We start from the raw sequence: 10,649 nt of genomic DNA, 5'->3' as shown, positions 1-10,649 counted from the left end.
ATCACATGTTCAGGTCACGTACTGTAAATAGTGAGGTCAAATCTGTGGGGATTGCTGAAGTACTTTAAAATGGTCTTCCAGTTCAACCCTTTTCACCTTGAGGTTTTGCTCAATGCAGCTGGAGCTGTTGTCAAGTGTTTGCATCGATGTCATGTTCGTTAACTATGATCACCAAGGTGCAGTCTTATCTAACTTTGTTATGTCAGTGTCTTTCTGCTGCTAGTTTTCTTGTTCATGCTTTTGTTATGTGTATAGTTTTCTTGCACCTGCCAGTCTGCAGAGCAGACCTATTAGAGTAAATTTCCTGAAATGTTCTATCCTATCTTTCCATGCAGACAAATGCACACCAGTAGGTCCATGTAAATTGCACCAAAACTAGCCCAGAAGCATCGAACAACTTGGGTTGTTCAGTTTTTTTAGCACAAATTTAGTTTAGCCCCCAGCCAGATAAACCATGCACACTTTACTTGACCTTTGTAGACACATGAGATTAGCCCAGAAAATAAAGATCAAAACACAATGAGCAAGTGTTCTGCACTAGATCCCACACCACCAACTAACTGCTAAAATCAAAATGTCATGCATCATGTCAGAAGTGACCCTTTAACCTGGCAGCAGATTGGCAGGACATGTGATGTTGCAGTGTGAAGAACTTCTCTGAAATAAATTTCTCTGAATCACTGTTTCACTTAGCAAAACTCCTCGCTGCCTGTTCATTACTAAGTGTGCACATCACAGGGCACAGGCCTGTAACACTGTAGTAAATCTACAGGATACTCCTGCATAAATAATATGTTGGACTGCTGTTATGCTGCACATCATTATAAGGAGAGAGAGAAAAAAGCTAATATCTCATTTTTGGAACTACTTCTAGGCTGCCGGGCTCATTTTCAAGCACCAACCCATATTTCTTTCTCCTTCAGGGTGCACACATTTATATACGCACCTGTAAGACTGTAGCATTTGGCTGATATATTGTCATCATAACTTATGATTGAAAATGGTTATGACGTTTTATTGGGGTTATAGGTAGCAGGATGATTATTAATCATATATTTCAGAAAAATTACACACAATCATCATTGAAAAAGTACAGTATAGGATTGCATGTGTTTCTTGGCACTAAACAGCCAGTCAAATAGCCAGTTTGACTGCCAGCCAGTTAAATAATCTTTGTGCTGATATTAAAAAACGAAACTGAGGTCCAGGCATCCAGGTCCAGGCAATGTTTCTCTTTTAATGTCAGGGAAAAACCTGTCATCCAGTTGCTGCTACCTATTTTGAATTATGCTGATATTGTGTGTCATAAATTTTACTATGTGCAATCTTTTTACTTTTAAATGTTATTTACTATAGTTTACATGGATGTATTTATGTTTATATTCACTTTGAATATATTCATTTTAATGACGATGTTTATTTCAAGCAGTTTTTACAGTATTTACAAGTATTCATTAATCCACTTTGATCAGATTTGTCTCTCTGATCCCTCAGTGTCTAGAGAAATTATAAAAAATTCTCTTTTGATGGTTTGACATTAACCTATTTTAGCCTTTTACATGTTTTCTGTGCACCTCCCAATAGTTGATCAAATGTAATATCATGTCAGGACCTTCTTGAAAATTAAAGGCTCATCCTGTAAGCAATAGATATGTTTGAATATATGATAGTGGATATGAAAAATACAGTAAGAGATGAAACACACTCGTCCCACTGGAACTGCAGATGCTTTCCATTATGCCTCATTATTTTATAGCTTAGGATTGTCAGTCGCTCCTCTGTGTTTCTCTGAAACTGGGTGATCTCTAGATTTCTAGTTAGAGCATACGAAATGTGGGATCAAATGTCAAAGCAGATTCTGAGTACAGCCCTGGGGTTGTTACTTCACAGTCCACACACATGGTGCTTTGGACAACTTCCAGTTTGAATGAAATCAGGTCAGGATTTTCTCCCTCGCTAGGAAAGCCACCAAGTCAGAAAAAGAATTGGTTATAGCTGAGTAAACAAAGCACCAGCAGGTCTGGAAAAGAGACAGGGAATCCCTGCCTATTTTTCCTTTTTAAACTTAAAATAATGTTCCATTGTCTTTGTGGATGTACACCCTCTACAAACTTATTCTTCTTATAGCCTGTTGATGGGACTTAGTTTGCATGGCCAAGTCAAAATTTGTGGCACTTAGAGTGACTGTTTCTGCTTGGTTTTGATCTGTCTTTTTAAGGTGGAACTAACCTCCAGCCCTCTTATCTCTGTCAAACAGACCTGGTTTCTCTCTTTTAAATACATTGGATCTATAATAACATTGGCCTTGAAGATCACAAGACAACATATCCACAAGTGCGTGATCGCTCTAAATATGTCAGTCTGCTGCACTATCAGAGAGCAAAGTGCTTCACAGAAGAAGAGATAAGCCTGAACAGTAACGGGGAAGTCATGTATTATTCATCCAGGACCTCCACGTGTGCTGTCTCTGGGATGGTCTGAGCTCAGCCCTCTGATTGGACACACCTTCTTCTCAGCTCACGCCTTCCCAGTCTCATCCGGGCGGGGCTTGCGCTGGATTTACACCCATGATTGGCCCAGAATAAGAAAATTTACAGCTTTATCTCCGCAGGTTCGCGGAGCAGGTCGCGCGTTATAAATAGAGGCTCCAGCCGGGGAAACCAAAATGAGCCCCGACAACCAAGGGATCCGCGTCCGGCCACCGCTCCATGATCTTTGTGAGAAAGATGCTGCAGCAAGCTCTTAGAGTATCCGGCCGGAGCGCCTTCCCCCTGGTCAAGTGGATGGAGAGATGGGCTGAGGGCGCATCAGCAGGTCCGGAGGGCACCAAGCAGCAGGCGGTGAGGACGCTGGACTACATGCCCGGACCGTCGTTCGCCAGCTTCGCCTGGGACTTGTTCGCCAAACGGGGGCTGTCACGGCTGCACGAGTTACAGGTAGGATGATGAAGTTCAACATGGATGAAGTTAAAGAGGAGCCAAAACACGAATATTTACAATGCCTGCATTTTTAATAGAAATGCGTACAGCTCCGGCTGCATCATAGTGGACAGGTGAAGAAAAAATACTGATACACAGGTGGTTCAATGGCATTATTAATAGATTTCTTAAAAAAACTTATTTGATTGATAGGTGGCGGTAAAGAATGAGCTGCATTTCTTATTTGAATATTAGTGCTTAAAAAGTCCCTCCAGATATGTTTTAAGATATTTAGAAAAACTCTGCTTTGAGTATTAATTTGTGTGTTTTTTTTCCACAAAGATCCTAAATTTACTAGATAAAACTTATTAATAAACACATCTAGGCTGCTCCTCCAACCCCAGTGAAAAATCTACGAAAATGCAAATGTTCACTCACTAGACACAAAACGTCTCCTACTTCACTTAAAAAGTCCATGTGCACTGAAGGGTTTCCCACTTGTGTAAGCTGCATACTGCACCATGATTGGCTTTCAAGCTAGATGTGATGTTGTGTAAGATGTAAGGTGAGCACAGCAGATGAATGGGGAAAAAAAGCCTTCCAGTATAAAAGCAGTGAGTGAAGGAGGGCTTTAATCTAAAAACCTCCCTTTCGAGAAGTAATTGGACAGTGATGTTCTCTGTATCCACTGATTTATAATGTTTAAAATACAGACGGGTGACAAATGAAAAACCAACATAAAGTGTCTTAGTAAGGTGTTGGGCCACCAAATGTTGTACTGCCAGAACAGCGTAAATGCACCTTAACATTGATTCTACAAGTCTCTGAACTCTACTGGAGGGATGAACAACATTCTTCCCAGATAATCCCTCATTTGGTCTTTTTGATGGTGGTGGTGTGCACATCGGTTCAAAATCTCCCAGTTCAGTTGGGTTGAGATCTGGTGACTGCGAAAGCCATAACATATGATTCACATCATTTTCAAACTCATCAAACCACGCAGTGACCCCTCGTGCCCTGTGGATGGGGGTATTGTCAGCCTGGAAGAGACTACTCTCATCAGGATAGAAATGTTTCATCATAGGATAAAGGTGCTCACTCAGAGCATCTTTGTATTGATTTGCAGTGATCCTACCCTCTGAGCCGACAAGTGGGTCCAAAACATGCCAGCGAAATGCCCCCCACGGCATAACAGAGCCCCTGGATCCCCTCACTGTAGGGGTCAAGCATTTACACCTGTACCATTCCTGACCACAACATCGGACCCTGCTTACTGACGTCTTTCCCATAGATCCAAATGCAGATGTCACTTAAGTGATTGTTCCTATTGAAACACGAGCCAGCTGAGCAGTCTTAGTGACTGAAGCTCCTGCCATCTATGTACCATGCAGTGCACCTGTGTGGGAGCATCTGCATTAGTTATATTTCTCCACTCATTGTTTTTTCTTAGATTTTTCTATTACTGCTCATCCACTGTGCAGTAGGTCTGTAAAAAACTTAAGTAATTTACCCATCTTCTATCAAAATGTCTGCTAAGTGAATATGATTTGGCTGATCAAACTGTGCCTAAGTTATATATCCTCACTGAAAATTATCTAATCATTAGTAGTTTAGAAAAGCCTGCAGGCATCTTTATCTCGGCACTTGGCTTTGAACTAAAAGAGAGTGCAGTCAAAGATGATGCCAGTCATCTTTTAGCCTGCAGTGTTTTTACAAGGTCAAGCCTCTGTCTCATGTTCCAGCTGGAAGGAGTGCAGCGGTACGGCCCGATGTGGAAGGCCAGCTTTGGCCCCATCCTCACAGTTCACGTGGCTGACCCAGCGCTCATCGAGCAGGTACTGAGGCAGGAGGGTCAGCACCCAATGCGCTCTGACCTTTCCTCCTGGAAGGACTACAGGAAGCTCAGAGGACATCACTACGGACTCCTGACATCGTGAGTGTTGCATAACCACTTGCATGTATTCTGACTTGTGGCAACTTTTCTGTCCTCTCCCCTCTCAGAAACCCTAAATCACAACACAATGATAAACCAAATGTAACATGTGGTATGTGATGTAAATGAGATGAGTGACTACAACAAAGATGAGGTGCTCAGACATCGACCATCCTCTCCTCAACTTATTTGATTCACTTACATGAAACTATTTTGATCCAGGAAATCCAAAAAACATAACTAAAGAGGTAATTGCTTTAACCACAAACTAAGATTAAAAAAAGTGTAATATTTAGAAGTCAGACTTAACAAAACTTGCAATTATTTCCTGTCTTACTGTGTATACTGAATGTATACATCAAGTTTGTTTTTTTGCTGATTGTGAATGAAGTACAGTGGAGAAAACCCTTTCAAAGCAGCAGTTAGACACTCCCTCTTGAAACCATAAAGTACTACAGTTCAGCTGTATGCACAGATGCCTGTCAGTATTCAGCCTTACTCTGTGTGTGTTCCTAGTGAGGGGGAGGAGTGGCAGGCGGTCAGAAGTCTCCTGGGGAAGCACATGCTGCGGCCAAAGGCGGTGGAAGCCTATGACAAAACCCTCAACAGCGTGGTCAGTGACCTCATTGCCAAACTTCGCCTCAGCAGACGTCCTCAAGGCCTCGTCACTGATATCGCCAGCGAGTTCTATCGCTTCGGCCTTGAGGGTAAGTGTTCATGTAGTCTGATGCGTGGAAATGTCACGCATCACCACAGGGTGCACCACACCATGTAAACATTGGTAATTAGTGCCAGCCGCATGCAGAAAGCAATAACATGTGATATCACTGACATTTGAAACATACATGCCTGTCAAAGCCTGACATGCTATAATAATTTCAACATTCCTCCTTAGAGCTGCTACAAGTAACCTTCATCTCACCTTCACAGTGATGAATAAAAGTTGTAATACTGCAAAATAAAAATATTCCATTACAGGTAAAGTAAAGTTATACTTAAATAAGAACACAGTAGTATTATTAGGAAAATATACTGGAAGCATCAAAAGTAAAATTACTCATAAAGTAGAATGGCCAGAATGGAGTTTTATGTTATTATAAATATTATACCGTATTTATTGGGTAATTGTAATTGATATATTACTGTGTAAGCATCATTTAATGTTAAAACACTAATTTAAACTACATTAGATACTTCTGAATAGTTTAACCTATAACTGCAATATATTTTATGAACAGATCATATGTTTTGTATGTTAAGTACCTACAGCTGTCAGATAAATGTAACAGTGTAAAAAGAACAATAAACCCTCTAAATGAAATCGGGCAGAAGTAGTAGTAGTAAAAATGGAAATGCTCAGGTAAAGAACAAGTACCTTCAAACTGTACTTCAGTGAATGTACTTTGTTACTTTCCACCACTGCACCTTTCCTGAGTACATGGTTTTCCAAATGTGATTTAAGAGGCAGAACTTTCCACATATTTGCGATCAAGTTTCTCAGTTTGAGAAAGAAAGAAAATGGTCTGCGGATACACAGATCAGAATAAAAAAAAAAAATGAAACTTGCTCTCAGCCTCAAGGCTCCTGAACAGTTAATCCTGCAGGAAAAGAGACCTACATTCATTCATTTTCCTCTCCCAAGTTTTTGCAGACTAAACACAGAGTCAATCCTGCGTGGTTGCACGCATATATCTCAAACATTTACTCTACCGTCGCCAAAACGGCTGTGTTGTTGAATGGAAGCTGGGCCAAGAACTAGACTGTGACAATTAGGAAGAAACTAAATGTTGCCAAAGGAAAACAACTGTCTAATTGCCTATCATTGTCACCAGTTAACCCTTCATAGTCTAATCTGAAAGATCCAAACAATTTAAACTTTCTGGCTTGTATTTACAACAAATGTATAAGTCAACAATTTAAAGAAATAAGTACATTAACCCATCAAAGATATTTTGCATGTTGGTTGTTTTGATTCCACTTTTAAAGCGGCTAATATTCCATCCATGTTCTTCAACCCACCCCCCCACCCCTTCTTTGTTATATTGTTGTTTCTTAGTATTGCTTAATATAACCATAAAGTTATTTCTGAGCTCTGTTATTATGATGGAGCAGCTGACAACTTGAAACTCCTTATTTAATTTTTTTCTTTCTTTTTTTTTTTTCCAACAGGCATTTCCTCTGTGTTGTTTGAATCCAGAATTGGTTGCCTGGATCCGGTTGTTCCTGAAGAGACAGAGCGTTTCATCCAGTCAATCAACACCATGTTTGTGATGACGCTTCTTACAATGGCCATGCCAAGCTGGTTGCACCAGCTGTTCCCTAAACCCTGGAACATCTTCTGTCAGTGCTGGGACTACATGTTTGATTTTGGTAGGTTATTTCTCATATTGCATCATTTGAATTCGGTGTTAGGAAATGGCAGGACGATATATGCCTGCTTGTGAACAATACAAATACAAAACACAGAAGCCTCAGTTAATATTCAAACTAAAGACGCACCACACAAGTGAGCACCTCACTACAACATGCGACCAAAACAAACATGGGGATGGAACATAATTCATGTCTTTCCACAATTCATGTAATTAAATTCCTTCCGTTCTGCTCAGTCCCCATTGGCTGTTGCTGGTTTCTACTTAGCACTGGGTTTGTCGGCCCACTCACTCTTACAGTACATTAAGACTTATCCAGATCTGAGACGTCAAAATTGAACATGTTTAAAATAATCACGCTGACCTACACTGGATCAGGAAGCAGGAGATTAAAGGCCTTAACCCTCACGCACTACGAGACCATCTGCACTGTAACAAATGTGAAGTCTTGATCTTGAACACCAGTCATGATGATCAAATTGTGGTTGTAATCAACCAAACAGTTGTGTTATTTTTCCTTGAATTTGGAATACACACACTGTGCAGTATCCTTGAGTGAGGGAGTTTATTTCACATTTACCTTCATTGTCATAATGGCCCATAATATCTGTGCCTGTAGCAAAAGGTTACATCGACCAGCGCTTGACAGCCGAAGCAGAGAAAGTTGCTCGTGGAGAGAAGGTGGAGGGTCGTTATCTCACCTACTTCCTGTCCAAGACGGGTCTGCCCATGAAGACTGTCTACAGCAACGTCACGGAGCTGCTTCTGGCAGGAGTCGACACGGTTAGTACGATCCCTCTGTCCTCTTCTTCACCAGATCCTGAACAACAGATTTTTCAAACTGATGTCTTACTCTCACGTTTCAGATCTCCAGCACTATGTCCTGGTCCTTGTATGAGCTGTCCCGTCACCCTGAGGTGCAGGCCTCGCTCCGGGACGAGGTGTTGACTGTACTGGAGGGTCGAAGGATACCGGAGGCGGCGGATGTGGCTCGCATGCCTCTCCTAAAAGCCACAGTCAAAGAAGTGCTTAGGTATAAACCAAGAGGTTGTTGTTATTTTCCTACCAAACATCTTATTACTAATGTACAAGCTAATCATGCCTTCATTTTTCATTTTTCAGGTTGTACCCTGTTATTCCTGCAAATGCTAGAGTAATTACAGAGAAAGACATCCAGGTTGGAGGCTACCTCATCCCTAAAAATGTAAGTGTGTTGAGCAAATACAGGGACTTAATATTCACAAACCTTCCCTTTTTTTTTTTTTTTTTACATTTTTTGTCACAGCCTTATGCTAAAATCGTTTAAATTGATTTTTTCCCCCATCAATCTACACTCATTGATACCCTGTGATGTTTTATGTTAATTATTCATCAACACATATCTGATGATAAAATCTCTCCATCCAGACTCTGATCACCCTGTGCCACTTTGCAACATCACGGGATCCAGCCGTGTTTCCAAATCCAGATGAATTCCAGCCTCATCGATGGTTGAACAAGGACAACACTCATCACCCATACGCCTCTGTACCGTTTGGGGTGGGAAAACGCAGCTGCATAGGTCGTCGTATTGCTGAGCTGGAGCTCTATCTTGCTCTTGCAAGGGTGAGTTGACTTTGACTGAATTTAGTATCTTTTTACAATAGGAGGAGCCAAATCTGGATTTAATCCAGACTGAGTCTCTAGTTTTAATGAAATAAACAAAAAGGTAGTAAATCCAGGTCGATTTACTGTTCATTACAGTCACAATGCATGTATTCAAAACAGCTTTAAACTGTTTTCATGTCATCAAAAAATGTTTAAACATATATTTTTTTCATAAACTGCTGTATTACCAGCACATCAGTTTGCTGCACATTTCTTGGAATAATGTGAGAAACTAAAAGAAGGAATTTTAAGTCACTGTGCAAATGCAGCTCCTAATGATTTAACTTGATTATTTAATCAAGGTATTTCAATTAAGAGTCACTCACCAACATTTATCACATGATGACCACTTCATTTTATTTTTTTTAAATTTTAGTCACCCTGTAGTAAATCTGTTTCCTCCGTTTCTGATCTCATTAGATCCTAATAGAGTTTGATGTGAAGCCAGATCCAGAAGGGGTTTCCGTGAAGCCTATGACACGGACGCTTCTAGTTCCTGAAAATGTCATTAGCCTCCAGTTTATCGAACGGTGACCTACTCTCCTGAGCTGATCAGTTACATGAACATGAACGTGAGTCTCTCAGCAGTGGTTTCTGGAGCACTAGCAGGCGGAGTTATAACAGGAACCGTGAGCCTGCTGCACACAGTGGATCATGTCAGAGTGGAAGTTCAACCTTCGACACATCAAAGGTCAAAGCCCTCCGTACCTTTAACCTCGTTTGTACAGGCTGACATGTGGAGAAGGACAAATGAACGAAGGATGAGGAGTGGCGGCTCATCACTCAGGTTTTCCACTGGGCGCGGTGTAACTCCATATTTAATACTGTGTTTGTTTGTTTTTTTTTTAAATAAAAATGACCATTAAGCACTTATTTGCACAGAGGCCACAAGCAAGCCATTGATCTCTAACACATTTCAACAGACTTTTAATTTTATCCGTAAAATGAGTAAGACCATTTTCCATATCATGGAATATGTATGCCAGTATTTGAAGCTGATATTTCTCTGGATCTGGTAACCCCTTCCTAGATCTGATTATAAACTCTGATCTTGTGCACTCTTAAATACACACAGTAAATTCACACAGTACACCAGTATCAGCAATTTCCTGTGTGTCCTGATTATGCAAACATTTCATTTCCTGTAAATGTCATTACAATGTATTGAGAGGCACGTTACATTTTTCTCTGAGTCTGAGACATACAGTGTGCTGTAATTATTCAAGAGTATTAGCAGAGTCCCAGACTGGCACATGGAGACACTGTTTCTAATACCTCCAGCTCTTATTTAGCTGCTGTGACAGAGTTGTGTAGATATGATGTTCAATATATTGATCAAACTGTATTTTATAAGGTGCTTTTGGTAAAAAGCTTTTAGTGACTGGTTTCCTATTAAAAAAATGGCAGCTGTTGAAATTATTCCTGTATAGGAATATACCACTGAAATCTGAAAAGTATAGGCCATTCTGCACTCAGGCTTTGTAAATCTGACTGTATTGTCTTTAAAATGTACATATATGCAACAATTCATCAATGTAGCACAATGCAATTTTATCTGTCTTTAATTTGTTTTATTTTACATCTAAACTTATGAGTGATATACCGCCATTTTGTAAACTTGGTAAGTTTCTGTATTTATTTTAATTTAACACATTTTGAAACAATGTCTGTAAATGTCAATAAAAGGTTTCAAGTTGCACCTGTGCCTATTTGTTGATTTTATTTAGGCTAATTAATGAGAATCCAGTTTATATCCATAAAATCACTTGTTTCTTTTGT

General features: G+C 40.2%; 1 protein-coding gene across 1 annotated transcript; it reads left to right on the top strand.

The window, feature by feature from the left end:
- Positions 1-2,620: 2,620 nt before the first annotated feature.
- Positions 2,621-10,569, top strand: LOC130187868 (25-hydroxyvitamin D-1 alpha hydroxylase, mitochondrial). The gene is made up of 9 exons (XM_056405802.1): positions 2,621-2,936; positions 4,661-4,851; positions 5,368-5,558; positions 7,021-7,221; positions 7,843-8,006; positions 8,090-8,256; positions 8,346-8,427; positions 8,631-8,828; positions 9,291-10,569. Exons 1-9 carry the CDS (start codon positions 2,709-2,711, stop codon positions 9,402-9,404), a joined length of 1,536 nt encoding a protein of 511 aa, XP_056261777.1. The 5' UTR covers positions 2,621-2,708; the 3' UTR covers positions 9,405-10,569.
- Positions 10,570-10,649: the final 80 nt, after the last annotated feature.

This window comes from Seriola aureovittata, chromosome 2, assembly GCF_021018895.1.
Source record: "Seriola aureovittata isolate HTS-2021-v1 ecotype China chromosome 2, ASM2101889v1, whole genome shotgun sequence".
NCBI classification, from domain to species: domain Eukaryota; kingdom Metazoa; phylum Chordata; class Actinopteri; order Carangiformes; family Carangidae; genus Seriola; species Seriola aureovittata.
Note: the sequence above shows the minus strand (reverse complement) of the source record. Positions and strands in the feature narration are given on the sequence as shown.

Bases quoted from the DNA above. Each gene is read 5' to 3' on its own strand.
- LOC130187868 (XM_056405802.1), top strand. From the start codon at position 2,709: ATGATCTTTGTGAGAAAGATGCTGCAGCAAGCTCTTAGAGTATCCGGC. The intron at 7,222-7,842 runs GTAGGTTATTTC...CTGTGCCTGTAG, and splicing joins GGACTACATGTTTGATTTTG to CAAAAGGTTACATCGACCAG. The intron at 8,007-8,089 runs GTTAGTACGATC...CTCACGTTTCAG, and splicing joins TTCTGGCAGGAGTCGACACG to ATCTCCAGCACTATGTCCTG.